At 40.4% G+C, this 27094-nt stretch overlaps 1 protein-coding gene across 2 annotated transcripts in view; it reads right to left on the bottom strand.

Annotated features, from left to right (window-relative positions):
- znf407 (zinc finger protein 407) overlaps nucleotides 1–27094 on the bottom strand; it is a 205530-nt gene that overhangs the window by 42802 nt on the left and 135634 nt on the right. For both annotated transcript variants that reach the window (XM_086039134.1, XM_086039135.1), the window contains exons 7-9: nucleotides 21921–22004; nucleotides 21271–21391; nucleotides 10618–10796 (exon numbers count right to left, since the gene is read on the bottom strand). In XM_086039134.1, coding sequence (XP_085895260.1) covers nucleotides 10618–10796; nucleotides 21271–21391; nucleotides 21921–22004 — 384 coding nt within the window. The remainder of the gene's footprint in view (nucleotides 1–10617; nucleotides 10797–21270; nucleotides 21392–21920; nucleotides 22005–27094) is intronic.

Genomic DNA, 27094 nt, shown 5'->3' with positions numbered 1-27094 from the left:
TGACGTTTGACTCGTTCAGGAAGGAAAGAGGCACCCTGACAAAGTGAGAATATAAATTTTGTTTCACACATTTACAACAAAACAATATGTTGCATAGGAAAAAAAACTGTTAAATAGAAATACACGACCCATACTAGTGAATCTGAGGACAAAATCCATGCTCCAAAAAGATGTTCACAGGGCTAAATTTAACCCGGTACGTGCTGAGCAGACTACAGATTGCCATCTGTCAGCTGAAATCACTGCCAAGGTCAAACCAAAACAAAACAGCAGCTAATGTACAGTACGACTGTCTGGGTATTAACAGTTTTGCGTGTGTGGCACTGGACGCTTATTAATACAAGCACACGTGCAATCTTCAAAAAGGCAAAAATAAACATGGCAACTTCAACTTAGAGGAAATCCCAGCTCTACAGTTTGCAAATCTGAGACCTGTCAATCACTTTGAGTGGCAACCTGCTTTTGCTCTGAGAAAAAAAAAAAAAAAACAATAAATTGGGTTTCCCGATAAGACCCCATTACAGTGTCTGACCAAGAAGAAAAAATGAAAAGAAAAAATGAGACACTTTACTGTGCGCCACTTGAGTGCTGTCAATCAACATGACTGGCAGACTTGCATGTCACCAGTGGAGAGAGCAATGGAGGGAAAAATAGATTAATGTACAGAAGAAGGATCTTTGAGAGAGAGCAAATGTGAGGAAGAGAGACAGCATTAAGCACGGCAGAATGAATAAATATGATAAATATGATAATTGAAATTGGGGGCCTGATATTGAATTCTGCTATACACCCAAAGGGATTAGCCCTTCATTCACTGTCATTTTTAGCCCATACACACAAACACACACTGTGCCCATGTATAGACAAAAAAACATATTTAATAAGAAGCTCCAGTTGGTGCTTGCTATGAGGATAAAGCAGGAGGTGAAACCCCTTAAAGCGGCTGTTATTTTATAAATGCATTGAAAAGTAAAACATAGTATACAAAAAGTGAGAAGCAGAGGCATAACTTTGTCCTGTGAGGACAGAAGATGTATGGCTTAGGGTAGATAGTAGCAACAGTAAATGATTACCTTTTTACGAACTGGGCCTTTGTAATAAAATGCATGCGGGTGAGTATTATCAATTCAGCAGCCTGGTGAAGATAGTATTTCTGAAGCCACAGCCAGGCTGATCACTATCTACAGGGGGACCTGAATCTGTATTCTTCACTGTGAGTCCAGGAGGGTGAGTCTGAGACCTGCTTGTAAGTGTGTGGGCAAGGGAAATGGTTTGCTTGTGTGTTTCACAAAGAGAGACATCCATTAAGGTCTCTTATGCCTGCAGGCCCAGATTTGACAGAACTAAGATCTGTTTTCTAGGAACAAATGCAATAAAGAGACATATGAGACTCTATGTGTACACGAAAGCTCCAATATGCACAAACATACACACTTACACTCACACTGTAGGGTCTGATGCCCAATTCAGATTTTTGTCAAATCCGATCTTTATTTGTACTCATTCACATTACACAACACAAATGCGACTTCTAATGTGAACGCAACGTCGTCGTCCATCACACACCCCCACCATCACACTTAACATCAGTCAAACAGAGCAGATAAAACACAAAAGAGGCAACAAAGAAACAGGAAGAAAGTTAGCTGTATGACAACAGAACACTCATTTAACCCCAACAGACATAAGCATATAAATTAACCACCACAACCCAACGCACACATGAAATGATGACACTGTAGTATATGGAACCTCCAAGGTCAAACACAACCCATTTTGGGCACTGGTACAGCTCTGATTTGTTTGGATTTTAAACCAACAACAAAAACAAAGCAATAAGAAATAATAGACATATGATCATCACCTAACCTTTTAAAATATTCTGGCAATTTAAATTTTGTCATTTTGTCACTTCTGTCGACTGAAAATGATATCACAACTGCTCATGGATCAGGTAACGACCAATTACGGCTGACCTGTTTTCTGAAGCCCGAGCCGTGATTGGTCGCTACCTGAACCCTGAGCAGTTGTGATGTCATTTTCAGTCGACAGAAGTGACAAAATGGCCGGCCCCTGAGATGGCTAAAAAGGGGGTTATTTTGCTGCTTAACTCATATTCCCCGAACGCAATATTAATCTGAATGCCGTGTTTCAACTAGTGGGCCTCCAGGGGACATATTCGTGACAAAAATATGTTTGGGTTGATTTCCCGGTTAAGCACTGTAACATGTTAGAACAAAATAAAACTCTTCCATCAATGCATTATGTGGACCGCTTGTCCTCACAAGTGTCGCTTGAATGTGATGACGAATTGAGATACACATAGTGGGGAAACACTAAGGTCTTGCAAGATTTGCCGTTGACTCACGTAAATGCAATGCAAGATGATGATGGACCTTTAAAGAAGACGTTATTGTGTGACCTTTGAGGCAGTTAGGTTGGTTGGCCAGGTTCTGAGTAAAAACGTTATGCACACTTGAATATTGAGGTTTCACTGTATTACATAATGTATCGGTCGACTGGTTAGCACGTCCGCCTCACAGTTCGGAGGTCGTGGGTTCGAAACTCCCTGGGTGCAGTTTGCATGTTCTCCCCGTGCCTGCGTGGGTTTTCTCCGGGCACTCCGGTTTCCTCCCACATTCCAAAAACATGCATGGTAAATTGATTGGACTCTCTAGGTCTGATTGTGAGTGTGTGTGATTGTTTGTCTCTGTGTGCCCTGCGATTGGCTGGCAACCAATTCAGGGTGTCCCCCGCCTACTGCCCGAAGACAGCTGGGATAGGCTCCAGCACGCCCGCGACCCTTGTGAGGATAAGCGGTATAGATAATGGATGGATGGACATAATGTATCTTACTCAGGAGAAAGCGATCAAAAGAATATAATCCAAACTCACTATTTATAACCAGTACTCCTTTCAAACACACAACTGATGAACACCAGTATGAGAAGAACCAAAACAAAGTCCTTTCACACATACAATACTGGATAGGAGTCTTATCAAGCCAACGGGAACTGAACAACAGAGGAAAAACCCATCATTCCTACAGCAAAGAGTGATCTCCAACCATCAGGGCACTGAAACACTTTCGGAAACGGTTACGCTGGAACACAAGTTCCTGACACATTTTTCTGATTATAAAGTGAGTCTGCTTTCCATATGCAATCTCTAACAAATGCAAAACACAAATGGGGGTTTCCATCCAAATGTTTAGGCAGAGAAAATGTGCAAAACGAACATGCAACCTATGTCTGTTTCCATTTGTTATTATTTTGCGAATATTGAAAAGAGGGGAGACTTGAGACCACCGCATCGCTCTCCGTCTGTATGGGAACGCAGGCTCGTTCCCGTGTTAATGTTCGCTTCTTTAATTAATTCCAGAAATATTTTAATATCTTCATCCCCAAACATACTTTACTTTATTGGCCGCTGCCATCTTTGATGACTACAATATGTACGTGCGGCATGGTACGTCCTGTCATTGTTTATTCGCAAAACCTGTTTCTATTGCCAAAATGTGCATTTTCCTTTTATCAATACAATGAAAAATCCAGCCCTCTGAGCGCAAAAAAATTCTTTTTTTTGTTTTCTTTTTTTTTTTTTTTTTTTGCAAATTTTAGGCCTTTTTTAAAAATTTATAGCGTTTCCATGCAGATTTAGTCTCGCAAGTCTTGAGAATTCAAAATAAAATAGGGAGATGGTAACCCACCTACGGATGTGGGTCCATATTTTTTAGGAGAATTTTGGCCAACCTCTAAATGTTATCATTTTTGGGGTATTCAACCGTCAGGGTATTGCCACTGTATGAATGGAAGCACAGGTGAAAATGGGATTGATAAAGGAAAGCACAACAGCGGACAACTGACTCATATGAAGAGCAGATCAGGACGCCAGAAAAAGAGTAAAAAATGAATACAAATCAAATATACCATTAAATGTCAGTATGCATGTTAGCTATTTTAAAAAGCTAAATACTGCTTTGCTTTGATTAAAAAAAAAAAAGTATCGAAACAAATTATTTAGTTGCTATACTACTTATAGTATATGCGGTCAGTTTACTTTTGGGCAACAGTCAGGACAGACTGCCAGTCATACATTAACATTCACTAACTACATTACGTGAACCAAACAAATTGTGAGTTGTCATTTCTTAAGAGCCCATTCATCACAGGAAAAAACTCCAATATGCACTGCGATCTCATTAAGACGTTACCCCTTTCTTGGTGTCAAAAGAGATTTCATGGCCTGAGTGGAATCGTGAATTTGCCACACCCCTTTTGAGTGCTAATTTAGCCTTTTAGATTTAAACTCTGTGAGTGGCTTCCCTTGCCCTTTAATTAGGCTGTGGGGAGTCGACACCGACACTAAACACACAGACTTTGAGACGTGCACACTTTCTTTTTGTAACACGCATGCACGTGCTCGTGTACACACACGCACACATACTTGTGCAGTATGAATTCACATATAAATTCAAAAGCTACTCTCTGTGGGCCTCTTTCACACTCTGGCTCTCCTCAACTTTAGCAGTCACCAACATGCGACCGAGAGAATTGGAGAGAGATGTTCTGTTCGTTTGAGAGTACCGAAACGGGTCCTGTTGCTGAAGGCATTCACTACTGAACTTTTTTCTTCTCAAATCTGCAATAAGACACATCCAATTTTGCCAGAGAGGCCCATGAGACAGCAGGAGATAGATGTTTGCATTTGTAGTTTAGCAGCTCCAGCGCCTATCTATTTGCTAATGAGCGGTTTGTGATATGTGCACTCATTAAACCTAAATAAAAGTGGTTGAAAAAAACATTTGCAATAGATTAGGTTGAGCACTCCCTGATGTTACAGAGGCACTTGAATTACATCCATCAGTTTCATCATGAAATCACTGTTTCAGGCACAGCCCAGATTTATGTTGACATTAAACTTACTCTGCAGATGGAAGCAGACCATAAAATTTAATCTCAAAAGAAATGGACTGAACTCCTTTGATACAGCGTGTACTGTAAAAGACTATTTTGTGTAGAAAACAGGAATAAACAATGCAGTGAGCCAATTCAATTAGACAATTGAGACCTTTATATTTTATATCAGCCCTTGTTTCAGTAATTACTCATCAAGTGTGTAAAAAAAAAAAAAGAAAAGAAAAATAAAACCCCAAAATGCTGTTAAGACTGAAATTAACCTTTGCTCTTTTAATTTTGCACTCCAAACAGAAACTGGCCACTAAAAAGGGATCTACAATAACAGCAATGGCAGTAGCGACTTGTTATGTTGGAAATAAGAGGGCACTTAATTGGGATCTGATAGTCTAATAGGCAGGACCTCTGATTACCAACTGCACATTGCCTTAAAATAGCCCACTGATTAGCAGCCAGGGGATTCAATTATACTGGGGGAGAAATAAGGGCCCTTAATAGGCCACTGTATCAGAAAACATGGGACTCGGCTTTAGCTAAAGCGCTGATAATTGGTTGTTTAGTTGGGAAAGTTGAGCCTGCTGGTAATTAGTGATGCTTCTGCTGTGTCTGGAGTCACCAAACAGATGACGAGAAGCAAATGAAGAAGACAAGGGTGCTTGGTACAGTAAAAGAGGGCAAAGGTCACATCAGAGTTCATGAAAAGAGCACTCGAGCCAAAGAGAGTCTAGATGAGGGAAGACATTGAGACAAGGGGTTGTGCGTTGGCTCAGTAAAGGTCAAGATTTGGCTGAAATGGAAAAGCAGCAGTTTTGACTTGACTCAATTGTCTGCTCTCCAAAGGTTTTAGTGCAATTCTTTCTTATTTGTTCAGCACCCGCACCCCTGTAATCCCCCCACCCATAACCGGACCCCCTGTCTAGATATCCCTCTTGTCTCAGACAACTTAGCTGTATCTGGGTAAGTTGTGTGTGTCTGATTTGAGGGAGAAGGTGAATTGAATAATGGATTAGGTTTTATAGGAGAAGACGGCCTGTCTGTCTGGTTTTATTCACTGTCCCATGGAGGAACAGTGCTGGCCACAAGTATTCCCAGCATATATCAAACACAAAAGATGACCTAGTGCGTGTGTTTCACTGTGTCAGAGTATGTACAATACACAGAAATTAAAGCACACACCCTAGTGCTGCTTAAAGTATTCCTGCCGACAAACAGGTGATGCAGTCAACGGGTTCAGAAAGCCGTGATGCTGAATGTTGCCAAATATTAGTCTGAACAACAGATAATATTTTGTTTCAAGACATCCATCTATTGATAATTGTGTCAGCATGTGTATACTGGGACTTGTCTCCATGAAAGTGATACATAGACAGCCTCAAAGGCATTTTAGGTCGAAATAGGTTCATTTCTCTCATTTAGGTACTTTAAGGATTTACTATTTTTGTGTTCATTTATATATCCACCCATCCATCCATTATCTATACCGCTGATCCTCACAAGGGTCGCGGGCGTGCTGGAGCCTATCCCAGCTGTCTTCGGGCAGTAGGCGGGGGACACCCTGAATTGGTTGCCAGCCAATCGCAGGGCACACAGAGACAAACAAACATCCACACTCACAATCACACCTAGGGGCAATTTAGAGTGTCCAATCAACCTACCATGCACGTTTTTGGAATGTGGGAAGAAACTGGAGTACCCGGAGAAAACCCACGCAGGCACGGGTAGAACATGCAAACTCCACACAGGGAGGCCGGGAGCCGCGATCGAACCCACGACCTCTGAACTGTGAGGCCGACGTGCTAACCAGTCGACCACTGTGCCGCCTCATTTTTATTAATATATATTTTTATTCATATATATTTTTATTCATATATATTTTTATTCATATATATATATATATATATATATATATATATATATATATATAACCGATTTTGTTCATACATTAAGAAGGAGCCTCCGAACAAATTAGTGTTGCCTCTTAGGTAGGGCTGGTTGATATAGCCTTAAAATAAAATCCCCAGTTAAATTAAATAACTAATAAGAATAAAAAAAACTAAACATTTCTGTTGTTAATACATTTTTTCATCTCAATTAAAAGAGACAGCCAATGACATTATTTGTTAAAACTATGAGAAAGTGGTCCTTTAAACACAACCTTTAATACAGTTTAATAAGCGTCCCAAATGTTTGACAACCTAAAATCAATAAATTAACAAAAATATAGAAATATGAAGAAATATGTAACAAAACTGTCACTAAACACAACATGAATCAGAAGTGCTGCTCCCTGAAAATGTAAACAAAATCCTGCTAAATGTTTTAAAGCACAGCAGGTACACTTGCCTAGTTTTAATAAATATTTTGGAGGGGGTAAAGACAATAAAACTTGTTATATGCTACGTCACCCCTAGACGGAAACCCCTCTCTGATGGGACAATTAGGGATAAATATGCATTTGTAGTTTCTATTGTTCAGCTGTGGAAAGTTTATTTCATGCAGCTGTAAAGTTGGTTTGATTTGGTGCCATTGATGTTGGTCTGTGTTTTTGTCTTATTGTAAAGCCAGACCACCGAAAGTAGTCAGTCAGTTAAAAGCTATATTGTTAGCCTGCTAATCCTTTCATTGGTATATCGCAGTCGCATCAAGCGCATTTCTGAGGTGGTGCAAACCTGAGCAAACAGACAGCAAAATGAACCAATCAGCGAAAAGAGGACATGACGTCAAAGCCCCCTCGGGCATTTAAATTCATCTCCCACCTCTGGCTCATTAAAAATACTCGGCACGGCGTTTGTTTTTAATGTCGCCTGTGTGGCGTGTCTCATCTCCAACTGTGAATGTCCCGGAAATGTTCACTTCGCAAGCGCCCGTGTCTGCCTGTTCTTGTGCATACGGTGGCTGGAAAACCCTTGCGTAAGAACACCTTTTGTAAAAATTGTGGAATAACATGCCAATGTGCACCTTGTTTGCTGTTTCTAGGTCAACCCTTGCACATTTTTGCTTTACATTAGGACATTGTTTTCTATGTGTCCTCCTCATTGTCCAATGTGTGTCTATTGTCCAGCAGCAAATAACACAGGCTACATCTCGTTGGACCCATCACTGATGTACCTGAGTGTAGAAAATGTTGCCATCCATCCATTATCTGAACCATGAGTGAAATATACCAATATAGAGGAGTATTTTTCAGCTCTTATGCATTTTTCCAAGCTAACTGAATTAATTACTACAATCAAGCCACACGTACAAAATGAATGAAGCCTCCTGCAATGTTAGCGCACTAGACTCCACTTATGCTTTATCCAAAACTATGAGACAAGACAATCATTGACATTTTACAAACACCTTCCAACAAAGCAAACTGTTTGTACATCAGCACAACTTAATTTTTTTCCTCCTTTCGTGGTGACTTGCAGTAGCGAGCAGTTTGTAGCTGCAATGAATGGCCACATGATTAGGGATAGCAAGGACGACCACAGCTCGTCTTATTGTCTCCGTGGTATTGCACATGAAGAATCCCAACGGCTCAAACCCCGCATTTAAAAGAGGGTTTTGCGCTTTGTTCGCGATAGAGGGAAATAAACATATTACTGAGGTACAGAAAATCAACTGACAATTTAGTCGGAAGCCAGCAACCGCATAAAAGCCATGTTTTGTTTTAATTAACTCGGCCCGAGTGCGTAGCAAAGCCGAAAAACTGCAGCCCATCAGGGTGTACTGTCCTGTGCTGAGAGTACAGGATTTTTCTGAAATATCTGACTGCAGATCGAAAACAAGAAAGACAATTGTCATTACCATTTGATTACACCAAAGCCTTCTTTTTCCTCATTTTCTTCTCAAATTCTAATCATCATTCCCAACCATTACTTGAACAGTCTAATTCCCTTCTTTCTTTCATTTGCAAAAGGCCGTTGCTTTCATCCCTGAGAATGGCTTTAATTCAAGTTGCGGCACTGAATAAAGAAGGGAAGATGGAGCGAGACGTGGGTGAAGAGAGAGTTATATGGGACGACAGAGCAGCAGCAACCAAGACATTTGGGTGTCAATCAATCCAATGCGATGGGGCTGCAAGGGCTTGTGAGTAGGGTGCTTTTGATCTGTGTCTTTCAAAGGGGGAAGGCAGGAAGGGCCATCAGAGATGATTTTCCTCTCGCTACTGGCCCTGGTGCCACTCTGACAGAGAGCAATCACATGCAGGTTAATTCAACATCCACCTTCTTAATCTTTTTCTCCTGTCTCTTTCTTTTGGTCTTGTTCTGTCTAGTTAAATGAAGCACTGTTTTTTTTTTTTTTTTTTTTTGGGTTACCACCTCACCTTTTTTAGAAAGCCAGAAAGATCAGAAGCGCAATTTAAATCCCCTCAACTACCTATAGCTTTAATGCATTGATGTGGGAAATGAGTTGCTGTTTTTCCACTTCTGTAGTGATTTATTTCCAAGCCATTTGACAGAGGCAAGATCATCATGACCACCAGAAATTATAGTCAACACAGGTAAAGTCATGATTTTGCTTGTTTAATGTGTTATATTTCACATTTGTCATGTGCAAATTGAATAAAAGAGGAAAATTCTATTGTTCCTCCACGCAATGCAGGTTCCATCAACATTCTGACCTTCAATCGGCAACTCTGACCATGAACTACATTTACACTGGTTTATATGGTTACGATGAATTGGGGTCATATCATGACCTGTTTAAATGTGGCCTTGAAATTTCCTCGACATAATCTTGGATTAATTATTGTGTTTTCTTATAACAAATGACAATTAAAAATGGAAGGAAAAAAAAATCTAATAGAAACGAAGAGTCTTTGCTGCAAAGTCATCCATGTATGCAGTGACACCAAGGTGAGGGAAATTATGGGGTGAAAGGTTTACGGGAAGCACTGGGTTAGAGGTGAGAGGATACAGTTTAGGTTCAGCTGTAGTTTTAAGAAAGAGGACATACGGCCTTGCATCTGAAAAATTGCTATAACTTCATAATTGTTTAGACAAAAAAAAAAAAGTTTTCAGAAACAACACAAGGGCAAAATTGGACCTATTTAGTTTCAATAAGAAATGAACCACAATGCTGCAAAAATGCATTGTGTTCAACAGTTTAAGGAGGTCAGAAGGATAACAGGATAAAGGCTACCTCCTCTGTTCCTGTGAAGGACAAGCACTCTGTCAATCGGATTTGGTGACTCTCCAAGGACAAATGAAGACCAATGGGATTCAATGAAACAATCAGAGGAAGAACATGATTTCATCTGTCTCTGTGGTCTGAGTGACTGACAGGGAGGACTAGACCAGCAATCTTTGAGAGCCGTGTCTTTGTGGCTGTGAATAGCAAGACTTGAACCCCAGACAAAAAGAACATTCAACAAAACGAGAATATCTGACCTCTATGGGTATTATAGAACATGGTCTGTTTGTCCTCAACTACCTCAGATGTCTTTGGTTGGAATTATTCAAAACCCATACGATTCTTTCATTGAAATAGATGCATACTCCTTGAAAGTTGGAAAAATGATTACAGGGTTAAGTAAAATAAAAAAATTAAAATAAAGAGGAAAAAGCAAGTCACTTTAACAATTGTAAACCTGGTGTAGGGCAGCCAGTGTGTAACAATGAAACCTTGATGATGTAGAATGGGGTTGAAATGTATTAAATGTGTTGTGTTTAGCTAGGCAATAATAACATAACATAATAAAAAAATGATATACCTGCATGTAGGTAAGCAAGATCTGGATTCTCAATATCAGGGTGGCTGTCCTTTAGGTGGTTGCGGAACTCTATGGGAGAGTTGGTGCCGTAGTCACATTTTGGACAGTTGTACATCTTCACCCCCTCATGTTTTCCTGTATGAAGGATGTGCTTTCGAATGTTCTCAGCACAGTTGGATCTAGCAGAGGGAAACAACATAAATACAATTACAAATAGCTACATACAGTATACAGTATATCTACATATATGCACACAACTATTGGCTCCCTTGTTATCGGTCTGTTAAAAGCCTTGAAATGAATTCATTAAAAATTGTAGACATGGTTCATTGGGCGGCACGGTGGTCGATTGGTTAGCATGTCCGCCTCACAGTTCAGAGGTTGTGGGTTCGATCCCAGCCCCAGCCTTCCTGTGTGGAGTTTGCATGTTCTCCCCGTGCCTGCATGGGTTTTCTTCGGGTACTCCGGTTTCCGCCCACATTCCAAAAACATGCATGGTAAGTTGATTGGACACTCTAAATTGCCCCTAGGTGTGATTGTGAGTGTGTGTGTTTGTCTGTCTCAGTGTGCCCTGCAATTGGCTGGCAACCAGTTCGGGGTGTCCCCTGCCTGCTGCCCGGTGACAGCTGGGATCGGCTCCAGTACGCCCGCGACCCTTGTGTTGACAAGCGGTATAGATAATGGTTGGATGGATGGATATGGTTCACCAGACACAGAATCAAGCTGGGTCCCCAGATCTCAACCCCATTGAAAACCTGTGGAGTGACACACAAAGGAGACACATCCTGTTCCCCAATAGTAAGGTTTGCCGTACTAACATTTTGTTGCAATTGTTATGAACTGTTAAATATTTTATAGTTTGAGTGTATGCATTACATACACATATTTGAGCTCGGCTTAGAAGCCTGGACAGCAGCCAGCCATATTTGGATGGAATCTCAAGGCATTTATTTGCTAAATAAAAATCTTTTCGAAGGAAAGCGATCAATAAAATGACTAATCCTGCAATTCCTTCCTTCCTTCATTTACTGTGGTTGGATACAGCAAGATATAGGACTGATCTCAAGCCAGTTAAAAACCTTTGGAATGAAGTAGACCAGCGATTGACTGTTGTGCAATATCAGTGACTGACTGGCCTTTGGAATGAATTTCAAAAAGTGTGGGAAAAAGAGTGGAAACTATAAAGCTTGTATTTTACATTCTGTAGGTAACAACAGCCAGAATATTATTTCCACAATAAGCATGTGTTCGAAATACATAATAATTAAAGCTATTAACAATTATGCCCACGAGTACCCTATAGAGAACTGAAAAGTGTTTAAATGTATCTGATAAGGGTGGTCGATCGCTACTGTATGACACAGAATGTAACAATGTCTGTGCTGAGGCACACGCAGACCTCTGCTGATTAATGATGCTGCCTAACCTGCTGCAAGACTCGATCTAAACCTGTCCAAAAAAGACAAACACACACACTTATAGGAACGACTGAATAAGGATATAAACCATCTACACATCCCTGTTCGAATGCCAGACTTGCGATATAAAAAAATAAGAACAAGATCAAATAAACTATTTTAAAACTTTTTCCACCATTAATGTGACCCACCTACTGTATGTCATGTACAACTCAATTAAAATAACAATGGAATATTTCCAAGAGGGATGGGAGTCAGCACACACTTGGTACCATTTTAAGTGCCCCGCAACTTAAGTTTAGCTGTTCCTGACATTTTTGTTGTCACATCTTACAGAACAAGCCATAGTCTGCAGAGAGCTTCCACAGCAGAGGTATGTCATTGTTCAAAGGTGTAAGTAAGGAGAAGAGGAAGGAAGGATTTAAGTACAGTCCGATCCAAAAGCACTAGAACGGCAAGGTAAATACTTTTGTTTTTGTCGTTTACTGAAGACATTTGGGTTCCAGAACAAAATATAGATTAATACATCTTTTTCCCATTCATTAATTTGATTTCTCGTGGTACGTGAGATCTCGTCACTATGCGAGAGTAGAATATCAAAATAACATGGCAGAAGCACTGAAATTGGCGCCAACAAGCTTGAAGGAAGATGTGTGTATGTTTTTTGGTTTTAAAAAACATTAAGAACTGAAACTTTGTGAGACAGTCACAGGAATGTGAATGTCATGAGCTTATAGTGTGTTTTTGCCACTTTATTCATCTCATCTGGAACCCAAATGTCTTCAGCATACAACAGAACTAAGGCATTGACTTCGTTGGTCCAATACTTTTGGAGGGGACTGTAAACCATGGAACACAGCGAAGATGGTCATCTTCAAGTGGAGAAAATAGAGCACAATAGTGACATTACCAACAACTGGACGTCCCTCCAAATTTGATAAAAAGATGAGCAAAAACTGGCCAGGGAAAAAGCAAAATTGAAGGAGCTGCATTAATTTCTGAGAAGCACTGGCCGTTTAGTATATAGGACAACTACCTTGAGTCTTCTTCCTATGTCTGGTCTTATCATTAAAAGGAGAAAAACATACTTCAAAACTCCCAAACACATGTGGGAAGATGCGTTATGGTATGATTAAACCAAACTTGAACTTTTTGGCCGTAATTACAAAAGGTATGTTTGGTGCAAATACAAGACTGCTCATCACCAAAAACACCACACACACAGTGAAGCATGGTGCGGACAGCATCATGCTTTGGAGCTGTATTTCTCCAGGTGGAACTTGGACCTTAGTCAAGGTGGAAGGGATTATGAGCAGTTCCAAATGACAGTCAAGCGTTAACATAAAACCACAATTGTGGTGGGGGGGGAAATACAGTTGGCGACGCTCTTCTTGGGGTGTAATGATATGATCATGTACTGCTTTTAATATGGTAACATTACTACAACAAGATTGTGGCAATTTTAATATTGCAATATCACGATATTGCCGTTATCGTTACATCCCTACTCTCCACTGCATATTAGCGATATTAGTGATAGATTTCAGAAAACCTACCAACTAACTGCAACAGAAGAACTGCGACTCCAGTGTTCGTTATGGGAAACAATTTTTGGAGGCATCGTATACACTGTACTCTATTTTTTCTATTCAACCACAAACGACAAGGTGAGATTGGAAGGAAAGAAGGAAGGAGGGATTCCCCTGGCCGTTGTAGCTCTGATATAATACAAAGAGTAAAATGGGCAAAACGATGTGAGTGTGGATAGAGCAAAAATAGTGGCCAACAGTAGGCCACTCACAAAAACTAGTGGCTGAACCATGCACAGTGTGTGACATCTCTGTCACAGAGCCGCATCCCCAGTTAAAAGAGGGTAAGCACCACCACATATCTCACTTTTTATTTGCATTTCCCCTCGCAAAAAGATGTCTGTTTTTTTCCAACTAAGTTGTACAAGTTATAGGTGATTATTTCTGTGGCTGGTTCTCAGAAAGTGTGGTCCAGGACTGTGACACGAGAGCCCAAAAATAAAATTGTTGAAAACTAGGCCAAACTGATATATGTTTTAAATCAAACCTTACTGCAGTGTGATCTGAATAAATAAAGATAGTTCACTCAGCCCTTTGTTTGCAAGAGATTGTTAAATGTCATGGTCTGGTCCACTGTGTCATAGTGGAGCACTCGGTACTGAAGCAGAAAGCACTCAGCACTCAAGTAAAACAAAACAAATGAATTACATTTGAACAGCTTCACTAACCTTCAAACAAAGACATTCCGTTGAAAAACTGGTACAAATGACCTATTGCATGCTGAAAATTAACTGAATGGTAAACAATGGGCGTCATTTACGCAGCCTTACTTATGAGTCACGGTACAAACACCAACAAATGATTAACGTTCGCTTCGCACAATATGTAATGTCTAGAGATGAATTATACGCTGTTCAAATATTGCTGACCCACGTGTAAGGATACACTGAAGAAATAGTGCATGCAACTAACTTGAAATTATCAATGTATTTTATTTAATGTTGGTTACCAATCAAAAGGAACCCACAGCACACAGCTTACTTGGTTGTCGGAGAACAACAACAACAACAACAACAACAACAAAAAAGAGTTTTAAAAAAATGTTAACATCGTATTTTTCAGCAAACCCATTGAACTACCGGTTCAATTTACCGTATTTTCAGGACTATAAACCGCACCTTTATATAAGCCACACCCACGATTTAAAAAAAATAAAAATAAAAAAACATATATAAGCCGCACCTATCTATGTTGAAAAATTAGATATTTACTGCATTTACAAAACGATTTTGAACTGTAAATGTATATGTATGTACCTGAACAGATTCTTTCCTAACTGTGCCTTTTAACACAGCAGCAACTTTGCTGATTAAAACGGAACAGAACCAAGAGAAAATAAACAGGATTTATCTTCATTTCACTGTGCGCTTCCACTCCAGTTTGTTAACATCCACCTTTTATTGCTGAACTTCCGCATACCACCGAATTCTAACCTATTGCGTAACACCGTTGCCTGTTGAACTCCTCCACCTGCAGTCACATCCTGTTAATAGCAATTGTGTTGTATTGTATTGTGATTCCGGTTAGACCACCCCTTGCGGTGGAAGAAAAATCCACCAAATAGCCGCACCTTGATATTAGCCGCATGGTTCAAAACTAAAAAAAAAAAAAAAAAAGTAGCGGATTAGTATAGTAGTCCGGAAAATACGGTACTCAAGTCATTCTGGTGGACGTATACAGTAAATCACATTAGTAGAGAGTCCCACCTTGTGGAAACACGGGCAACGAATCTCACCTATTTTTTTCTGGCAACGTATTATATTATGTTCAGCGTGGGACACGATAAAACGATATTGTGTTGCATTGATATTCTGTCAGTTTATTGGTAACAATTGTTCATGAAGCTGATGCATTTTAAAGGGACACTTGGGTTAGCTTAACATTGGCACTTATATATAGGTTTGCATGTAAAAATGACATCAGTACTAAAGTGCCCCCCCCCCAAAAGACCCATCGTGATTTAAGGACTTTTTTTGTGATTAGATTTATGACAAATTGCCCCGCCCCCTTTTGGGGCGTGGCCTATGTTATGTTTTCGGTCTCAGCGGTCTGCGTCACGGAAGTGAGCCAAGCGTGGTTATATTGCTCGTTTTGGCAGCGACCGATCGCCACCAAAATACAAATGCACATCACTACTCTTGTCCACGTCAACCTGTGAAAGTATAAAAGTGTTCTGCACAATAGTTTGGATTTATTGACATTAAACGTGATCTCATCATGATCACCTCCACAAAATCAAAAATACCGTGGCGATTACTCCTCCACTTTCACAAGCTCAAGCAGACAAGAGCATGAATGGGCATACGAACATCGACTGGTTATATTTCGGACATTTAGCGACGCTAAACTCGTGTCAACTCTCAGGAGGCAGATGGGGACTGGCAGTGGGCAAGCAATCAGGCAAACATGGATGTTTATTTCCCCACCCCCCCTTCTCTCCCCGGCTAACAGTAGAATAACGGTGCAGCTAATAGCAACAACTAGCTTCAGGCCGTTAAAACAAAAGGCGTTTTTGGACGTTATAAGCAATGAAAGTACAATGATTTCCAATGGAGGGTTTGTAATCGGTTCCTCCAGTGACTCCAACCGAACAAGTATAGAACGGTAGGGGGCGCGGCCATTCTCCTCATTAACAAGAGGCGTTATTCATGGAGTCACTTATTTCCTAATTTCTCCCAAATGTATTGATAAAATAGAAAATGACAGCTTTTTTCATTTTCCTGATCAAAAAATATATCAAATGAACTTGTTAGTGAAAACATGACCATCCCGGCCCCACCGTCCCTTTAAGGCACATATGTCAAAGTCAAGGCCCGCGAGAAGGTTTTCTACGGCCCCTGGGATGATATTGCTTTATTATTAGATCCAGCCCGCAGCCCACAGCAAGCCAGTGTGGGTAGCAGATGTGATCGGGTCCTTCGCCTCTGCCGATGATGTCACGCTTTAAAATATATTGTACCGTCTTCCAAGAACACAGACATAGTTTAATTATCACGTTTTTATTAGTCCAACCGTCTACTGTGGGCCGCAACTGACGCCATTACAGTACGACACCCGTTCAGTCAAAAAAGAGCAACTGTTCTCCTGTTCGTCCTCCGCTAATCTCGCTCGCATGCCCTCCCATCCAGCGCCTCGCACGATACATTTATTAACCTCGAAAACAACATAACTTAGCAAGACACAAATTCGACTAGAACCCAGATAACCCAGTTACACTATTTCTGTAATATATTTCATTGCAGAATCGGATTGTGGTGAAAACTTATTTGGAGTAAAACAAACTTTATTATGAAATACTTCATGTTAGAAATCTCATGTTGTTTTATTATTAGTAATTGTTGGAATTTCATAAATTCATTGAGTTACGATGTGGTGCTGAAATGTCCCACACTGTGAGCAGGCATTGAATGCTCCTCGAGCAAGTGTTGATAGCGAAAGATGTGGTTCCTTTTCTTTTTTCCTCCTTCGACAAAGATAGCTAGTAGTTTGTTCATGCCAGCAAACTCAGTAGTTGCAGATTTCCCGTGTTTCACCACGTTTGTTGTTGTGTATAAATGTTAAAAGGTGAGTTTAATCATTTAGGTTCGTGTCAGGTAACTGCTGTACATAATAGCCTAGATATGTTCTCGTGAGTGATGTCACGTTGATGAACACTCGGTAATTATTTCGGCTAGTATGCTAACTATTCTAGTGATGAAACGTGTGAATGTGTATTGTATGTATTGTTTGGGTGTTTAATTGCTTAATACAGTGAATTGTAATGTTTAGGCATATTGTTAACTAATGGATATGCATTGGATGATGTTGCTAGGTATTTCGTTGTCTGTGTTGTTGCAGACCACCCTAAATAGAAGTGTCAATTGGAATACGGGCCTGTGTTTTCTGACAGGAGCACCCACAATCATACCTTGCCACTCTAAAATAGAGTCAACTGGAGACATTATACCAATTATATGGTCCTCTCCATTTTACTTCGCATTATGTACAGTACACACAATTTTGCAGCCCGAGTCAACCAGAAAATTGTTTCCAGTTTAGCAGGAGAAACGCAAACGGAAGTGACGTGCCAGCTGCCTCGCAAAAGTAGCAGTAATGTACTTTATTATTTAATTTTTTTATTTAGTAACTCCGAAGATAAAAACACAACAGCCAGGGGGGTGACAAACATAGAGGCAAAGAAATATATTACAGAAATATGAAGTGTGACATCATCAGCAGGCGCGAAAGAGCCAATCCAATCTGGACATTCTTAAAAATTTCAATGAACATTCTATCAATCCGGCCCTCGGCTTGTCGCAATTTTTTTTTTATTTGGCCCTCTGTCCATTTGACTTTGACACCCCTGCTTTAAGGGTATAAAGGTCTCTTGATTACATGGGAGTGTTGTCATGGCTACTTTTCGCCACTCAAAATACATTCACATACAAACAACAGCACAAATCTCAGTCAAGTTGTTTATTCTATCTGTAAAGTATGTCTGCAATATTGTAAGCAGTGAAATCTGGTGATTGATTGTAAAGGGAAGAAAATAATTACTCACAAAGGGAGTCGGCGTTTGACCATCTGGTTGGACAACACTTTCTGAGAACCACCCATATACATACCTTGTATTAAAAAAAAAAGGCATTTGAATAGTGGTGTGTCAACTTTTTTTATTTTATTTTTTTAATACACTGTTGGCACAATGTACATGTGTGATGTACCGTACATATGCTTGCACAGAGACATCATGTGAGCAACAATGTAGCATAGGAACCTTTTTTCCATGGACACAAACACACACCATCATGTGTTGATGGATGGGATATTCATGCTCAGTCTGGAGCTGACATTCTGGCCGGTATAAACCACAATTACTCTCCCTTATCACCTTGGCCGGGCCAATAAAGGCTTACTGTGCCATAGCTCACACAAGCTGAAGAGAAAATTTGTTTTCACTTTTGCAGAGACACCAATCTCCATCATGGGCCACAGTCCACTGGATCTCCAAAAAATAACCTATGTTCTGCTCATGCTATATAAAATCCATGAACACTAGCCATTGATCAACCTTGAGAGCAGGTCACAACGATAAACACCACTGTGTAATGCTGTGTTAAGCCAAATATAAAGTGTTCATAAAAGTAGTAATCAGATCTATTCCATTTGGCATTGGATTTCTGGTGAGTGCAATGCATATATACAGTGAAACTAATATACCAGTTTTTCAGACTTATTAAACACTGCACGTCTCGAAAAGTAAAGGAACTTGCTTTGGGATTGTTTTTCTTCAACTGCATTGGGGATTTAGTCAAGGTGAACCATACACTATAGGTCACAAAACAGACAACCAAAATAAATGAATGAATAATATCAGAAAAACTCTGTTTTAAAAGGAAAAAGTTAGTTCACTTCCTATGCCCTCATAAGTCCCTGTCTGTATCCTTATGTAAGGAGTGGGACCGAGAAGTAGTGATAGTTAAGATGGAATTTACAGAAGCCCATGGGAGTGAAAAAAGCTTAGCTAAGGTCAACTCCAAACCAGTTCCCTTCGGACAAGCCATAACTGATTCATTTTCTTACTGATCAGTACAGATTCACCATATACTTATAGTCCTCATAATGATTCACCTTTTGTAATACCTCATTTATAAATCCAAGGGATCAATTGTTTAAATTCTAAACATAATGCAAGAAAACATACAGTACAAACACAAGACTCCTCATACATCCGTGGTGATTAAACTGCAGCTCTATTTCTTCACATCATGGAACTAACAGACGTATGAATACTGTAACAGTCGTTGATTAACACAGACATTGTACTGAAATCTGCATATATTACAAAGAGTGACTTATTTTGCAAAAAGTGAAAGTAAAATATGTATTTAAGGCAACACTTAAAAACTTGTGAAGCGAGCGTAGGTGGATTCCTAGGGGGTATACTATCTCTCAGATATGCTAATGGTGTAATTGTCATATTAAAACAACACAGTGAGCATTTACAAGTCAGCAGGTGCCACAGTTAGTGAAAGCCCACACCAGCCCTCCTACTATACACTGTATTAATTAGCCCAACACTGTTTCAACTTCCTCCCCATCAATGCACTCACCATGGGAATCAGCCATACTGATGCTCAGTGCGTACATATCCCCTTCTGTCTAATTCTGTCTTTCCCGCTCTCCTGCCCTCCTTTATTTTAATAATTTTCATATTTCTCCTTGCAGCAAGCCTACCGTAATTGGAAAACTGTAATTGATAGGCACTTGTGTAGAGGACAGTCAAATGTGTTTGAGTTTAAGGGGTGCATGAGGGGCTTATTTAGATTAGTGGTGTTTTCTTGGACCTTTTACTGCCAAGAAAAGCCACTAATAATCATTACCAGCCTCCACACACCTCCCTTCACTTTACAAGGTTGCAAACATTTCTGTTGCTGTCAAGAGGCATGTCATCCTCAAAGCCACCATAATTCAAACTGAGGCAGTATTTTCCAACAAAGTGAATTGTGTAGCACCGTTCCATAAACAGTCATTAGTTGCTGGCAGGAGTCAGAGGCTACGTATCAATTAGACAATTCAATTTCCCACTTTCACGTTAAGAATATAAATAAACAAACACATAGAAATATAAATAAATATTAAACAGCATATGTTTAGCAATTTGCATAAAAAAAGTTGGTAAATGGTGCCATAGACATAATTAATCAGCAACGATTTCTTTTAACCACTGCAAAGAACTCTGGCATCTATCTCCATCTGAATAGATACATAGAGTAAGTGACATCGTCGCTGTCCTGTGAAAAACATTTATGATTTATTTTTTATTTTTTTTTACATTTTTCTTATTTTTACATGAATAGCGTTTATGCGTTACAGACTTCGCATTAGTATTTAAGAATCAAGCCTCGGTAAATATGATTTTATTTATAATGGATTATATTCATGATATTATATTATTTAAATTATTATTATTGTATTATAATGCATTTAGAATGGGTGGCAATTAGATGCAGATTTTGTCTATTTGCGGACTAGTCTGTCCCTATCCAGCCACAAATGGCAGGGGTTCAATGTAGGCTCTCCTCTCACCTTCGGAAACTTCTTTTATAATTTATATGATCTAAATATAGCGTTTGATAAAATTTGTCTTCTTTTTAGAAGCGTAATTGTTTGAGCTTTGATAACAATGCCTTAATGGCATTCATGTAACATATCACTGAGAAGACTGAGAAATACGAGCGGTTCCACATACTTTACAAATCATGCATTCACATTTACTCAGAACCAGACAAAAATAAATCATTGACAATTTCCTGTTTAATTAACAATATTGTATGATAGTGTTTTAATGACATAGACCCACCAGTGTCTGTGACATTGTGTCTGAATGCATGTTAGGGAGATATGACTGGGATTGTTCATAATGAGATGGAGCAATGTTGGGGATTAGAGCAGACCCCATTTCACGTCCTACATCCAGCTTTTCAACCAACACACACTCACTCATGCACGCCCCTGCACACACACATTCACACACGTACACACGCGCAGAATCTGTGCCACCTTCTTGGCATATTACGTATTCCCCCAAGCACCATGCACCCCCTCTGATCATCATTGGCCATCAGCACGACCAAGCTTGGGCAGGTCAATTTGCTGGTACTAACCTGTATTCGCACCAGGGGCAACGGTATGGTTTCTCGCCAGTGTGAACACGATTGTGTCTTGACAGGTGGGACTGCGTGGTCGAAGCGAAGTTGCAAAGTTTACATTTGAAGGGTCTCTCACCTGTGGGGTAGAGGGATTTCAATAAAGAGATTTGACAATAAAACTGACAGCATAAAGAAATAATTGCACATGGCAACATGCACAGAAAGGAGATAATGTTAAGGTTTGCAGTGGGAGTGGAACACAAATAAGGAGCAAAAGAAACTGAATTATAAAAGCTTAAATTTACACTCATAACATGATTATTGATCCTTGGGCACCTGCCCGATAACAGTTACGAGCAGTATGTTGTTTCACTTTCTCATTTCCTCCCCAAAAACACTATTATTGACAACCCATCAAAAAATATGCAATTTCCCTAAACGGCAGACTGACATAGTGGAATGATAACTAAAATTAAAAATCTCAGCCATGCTGGTACACATGCCTATCACTGACAGCAGCGTGTCACACCGATGGGAGTCTTGTTTGTATCACAGTTGCCAAAATTATGTACGGGGGAAAAAAATACATTTTTTTTTATCTTGAAGTGTCACTCTCAATCCGACATTATTGAGTTGATACATTGCTGTCTGTGTAGATTACGTACCTGTGTGCTGGCGTCTGTGCTTGGTGAGAGCGTGCCGTGTGCCTCCAGCAAAACCACACAGGTCACATAGGAAAGTCTTTTCACCTGTACAAGGAGGAACAGTCATTTACTCTGTTTTTCCCAAGCCACAAAAACCTCCGAACGGGTGACCATGGTGGCGAAAATGGCATGGAAAAGTGTTGGAGGCTCGTCGTTAGTGTCAATTTAGCAAAAAAAGGAAGTCATCATTCTAAAATATGTAGGAATATTATGTAACTGCCACAGGAAACAAAGTTAAATTTCACCAGCTTGTGTCCCTGAGCATTTGGACTATGCTTATTTTGGCAATGAAAAAAAAAAAGTCTTTCTGCAATGATTTTAAGTCTGCTGTGTCAACTTATTTGACATTTAAAAATTAAGGGAAAAAGGCTACTGCTAAAGCACCACTAAGGAAAATATTAGTGACATTCGATACCACTATTTCTTTTCAGACCGATACCAGTACAAGTACTGAACTCTTGAGTAGTCACCGATACCAAATACTGCTACCTCGAGAACAGTTGATGGATAACATTTTCCAAAAAACAATGACAGATAATTTTGAAGACCGCAATACAGAAATAAAAATTGCATGAAATTAATGACATTTTTGATGATCATTTTTTTCCATTTGTTCATAAAAATAGATATTTTGCATACAACACAATAAAATAAATTTGAATTAATTAAATGAAAAAAATGCAGTTCCGAGAAGAAGTCCCAATCAAATGATGTGGTTGTGCAACCACTTTTCATGGGTAGTGTAGGTTAGCACGTCCGCCTGGTTAGCACGTCCGCCTCACAGTTCAGAAGTCGTGGGTTCGATCCCGGCCTTCCTGTGTGGAGTTTGCATGTTCTCCCCGTGACTGCGTGGGTTTTCTCCGGGTACTCCGGTTTCCTCCCACATTCCAAAAACATGCATGGTAAGTTGATTGGACTCTCTAAATTGCCCCTAGGTGTGATTGTGAGTGCGGATGTTTGTCTCTGTGTGCCCTGCGATTGGCTGGCAACCAGTTCGGGGTGTCCCATGCCTGCTGCCCGATGACAGCTGGGATAGGCTCCAGCACACCCGCGACCCTTGTGAGGTCAAGCGGTATAGATAATGGATGGATGGACAACAGCTGCTTCAAGTAACAATTAGGAATACCTCCCATTTAACCAGCGTTAGCAAGACAAGTTTGTCACTGTTTAATTCAACTGTGGTATCTCAGTTTGAACACTGGGTGGCACCCACTTAATGACGTATATGACTTTGAAGAAGAAGAAAAAGAATAAGACAAAGAAGAAGAAGCTGGAAATAACTTCAATTAGAAAAAAAATATATATATGAGAATGATTGTTGAGAATTACAACACGTAACTAACCGGAATGTCTGCTACAGGCCCCAAACTATTTGCGGCGTTCGAAGGCTTCCACCTCCACTGATCGGAAGCTAGATGCTATTGCTAATTTGAGCCACTGTCTCTCACGTTAATTATTAGCAAGCTTTTAACTTACAAAACTTAAGTTACAAAAGCACGTGCCCGTCAACTTAACTTAGATGACGCACAGCAACAGCCCAGCTCAGCAACGCTGATGGCAGGCAATGTTCCCTCAAAGGCAATTCATGTATGCTGAAAGTCATAATTTGTTAATTTCTCCACTTTTTCATTAGGCCTTTCTTGTTAACACCAAAGCGTGTGCTATCAACGCAGAAAATGCATTTTTGAATATTATTTTTTTTGTGACATCCACGAACATGGAACGTGGCAATACTTTGCCCGTGTGCGTTGACATTGCCGGGGGACGGGCGGCATATCTATCTAATGTTCATATAAATGAGAATGACGGTAAAGCCACTTGGCTCCCAAAATGCATTGCATGGTGCAGTACACTTAATTAAGTTATAAGGATGCGAATCTTCGTCATACAGTATATTTGTGTTTGTGTTACTTGTAGTTGAATGTGTGTCACAATTGTGTGATTATATATGTTGCATTTTTTTTTTTTATAACAAACGTGACTTTAGGTTGTGTGTAAAATAGTGACATCTATTGGTAGTACCTGGTACCGGTACTCGCCCATCACCAATATTTGAAAAAGTTAAGTCCAAAAGAGAAATGCATTAGAAGGGTACTTTAAAGTAGTATAAAAAGTGAATAGAACAAGTAGAGTAAATATATGAGAAGCAGGTTGAGTTGGCTCACAGATGAGCCATGCAAAAGTCACAGATCAGTAGTGTATATCCGTCAGAGCTCTCACAGCTAACTAATTCCTCCAATCAGATGGATCCATGTAAATATGTCAAATGGGGGACGGGAAATTGCCAGTGTGGTTTATTGACTGTGATAAAATCTGAAAAGCACCGCTGAACATAATTACATACTTGTCAGAGCCATAAAAATTAGCTTTATTATCAATGGGATGGTTTTCTACAACTTCATTTGGGGGCGATGCCTTCCAGATGGGGAGCGTGGAGAGCTCTTTCACACTCCTCCTCCCTTCTCTGCATCTGGCCTTGTCATTAACAGCATGATGAGCGCTCTCTCTCTTTCTCTCTCCCATTTGTGCAGAACTTCACACACAGACAGACACACATACGCACGCACACAAACACACATTCAGCAACACTTAGGCGCACATACACACATGTACGCACGCGCAAGCACCCACACAGCATCTCTTACACTACGTTCACACCAATCGCGGATGAGCGTTCCGCTTCGCTTAATTCACTGCCGTTTGACCCCGGGAAATTTGAAACCTGAATGCCGCAGCCGCTCATTCGCGCACAGCTGAGAGGGGAGGGGCTTCGCTTGGTAGTAGACGATGACAACATTTTTCAACATCGCAATCAAGTGGCCGAGTTGTTGTTTGTTTGTGTGCCACGACAGTTTCTCATCATAAGCAGGAGGGCACGGTCATTCTCTTGGTCAACGGCAAAGAATTAATCAAAGGACGACGTAGGACATGTCACACTATTCGGCAAGACGAACAACAATTCGGACATGCCAGACTTTCGTCGCGGTGGTCGTGAAGTGTCCCAGGCACCAAATGACCAATTGTTGAGTATTCCACACAATACTATAAGGGCTACCATGCATCAAGACAACTCAAAATCAGCTATGAGACACTATGTTTGTCTCCGTCATGTCTGTCGGCTCAAAATCGGGATAAATTAGTGTAGTCTGATGCCGGCATAAATATTCATGTGAATTCAAATATTGAACTCCATTTTCTGATTATGCATGTGGGTTACTCTTGCAGCTGAGCCTCAGTGGTATGCCACATGCTTTTCTGGTGCACAGATAGCAGCTTTCAGTCAGAGTCCAGGGAGACAAACTTGCATCAAGTTTCCTCGAACGAACCCATTTAAAACCCCTCAACTGTGAAAAGAGCTTCAATGCAGCACCATTTAAAGGGGAGAAAAACAGCCCTAAAAAGCATTTGTCAAGCTGCATGTAAAGACTCACTTTTTAAACTAAAACACATTAGTCCCCCCCCTAAAAAAATAAAATAAAATCTCTTTTAAAGATGAAGTAAACCGAAACATATTTTTTCATGTAGAATATGTTCTATGCAGGCTCAGTAGTTGTGAAACACGGCATTCTGATTAATATTGCGTTTGTGGAATATGAGTTAAGCGGCAAAATCCACTTGTTTTTAGTCATCTCAGGGGGCGGCCATTTTGTCACTTTTGTCGACTGAAAATTACATCACAAATGTTCAGCGCTCAGGTAATGACCAATCACGGCTCACCTGTTTTCTGAAGCTGAGCCATGATTGGTCGTTACCTGAGCCCTGAGCAACTGTGATGTCATTTTCAATTGACAGAAGTGACAAAATGACCGGCCCCTGAGATGGCTAAAAATGGGTGAATTAACTCTTTTTCCACATTCGCAATGTTTATCAGAATGCCTTGTTTCAACTAGTGGGCCTCCATAGAACATCCATCCATCTATTATCTATACCGCTTATCCTCAAAAGGATTGCGGGTGTGCTGGAGCCTATCCCAGCTATCTTCAGGCAATAGGCAGAGGACACCCTGAATTGGTTGCCAGCCAATCGCAGGGCACACAGAGACAAACAAACATCCGCACTCACAATCACACCTAGGGGCAATTTAGAGAGTCCAATCAACTTACCATGCATGTTTTTGGAATGTGGGAGGAAACCGGAGTACCCTGAGAAAACCCACGCAGGCACGGGGAGAACATGCAAACTCCACACAGGAAGGCCGGGGCCGGATTCAAACCCACGACCTCTGCACTGTGAGGCGGACGTGCTAACCAGTCGACCACCGTGCCACCCCTGTTAGGAGTCAAATATGTTATTTTGTATTAAGATAAGTCACATATCCGTTGCAATTCTGACTGAACAAATCCCACACCAATTATGCTATAGAATTATTGTGCTGACTATACATTTTGAAGAACATTGAAAGGGGCCTTAACCCGCTTTTAATTTTGAGATGTATTTCCCCCTTGAATTTGGCATGTAATTATAATAGACCAGTATACAGTTCATATACTCCCGTTACCAGTATTATTATTAAAAGTGCACAATGTGACAATGATCACATTCATATTTTGTACAGAACCCCAGCATTAATGAGTTCCTACCTTTTCCATTGTCTCTATCCTGTAAACCCTATCAGCTTAGACCTTGACTTTATATGAGAACATACGATGCTGTTCACTCCTCTAGCCCGTTCCCTCTCTCCATCTCTCATTACACCCAGCGCTCCAAGACCTCACCACAGAAAAATCCATAACCATCGATCCTTATGCCTAGCTGCGGTCGCCACAATTATTCTTGAGCATTCTTGAGGAGAAAACATTGGCAATAAATTACTTGTGTGCTTTTCATCTGCTGATCTGTGGTGGAACAGTCTCTGGTGACCAAAAAGGCAAGGTGGTGCAGCACAAGAGTGATACGTTGTTGTCAGACGTTGTTGTCGGAACCAAGTGTTGTACAGACTGGCCCATCGTCTTTGGCAACTTCACAACGGCGTTTAGAGCATGACGTCGACCAGTCGCTATTACACGCTTTGTCCATCATTATTCAAATACGTCGCAAATACAGACGATGCAGAACCTGCTGCTGCGGTGCGCCCAGGAGGAGAAAGTTTGGCTAAGTTGTGCAAACGTTTCCTGGCCGAAAGAACATTGAGCAAG

The sequence above is a fragment of the Filicampus tigris genome, chromosome 8, assembly GCF_054856515.1.
Source record: "Filicampus tigris isolate MCC_2025a chromosome 8, RoL_Ftig_1.0, whole genome shotgun sequence".
Classification (NCBI taxonomy): domain Eukaryota; kingdom Metazoa; phylum Chordata; class Actinopteri; order Syngnathiformes; family Syngnathidae; genus Filicampus; species Filicampus tigris.
The sequence above is the reverse complement of the archived record's forward strand: the minus strand, read 5'-3'. Positions and strand labels throughout refer to the sequence as shown.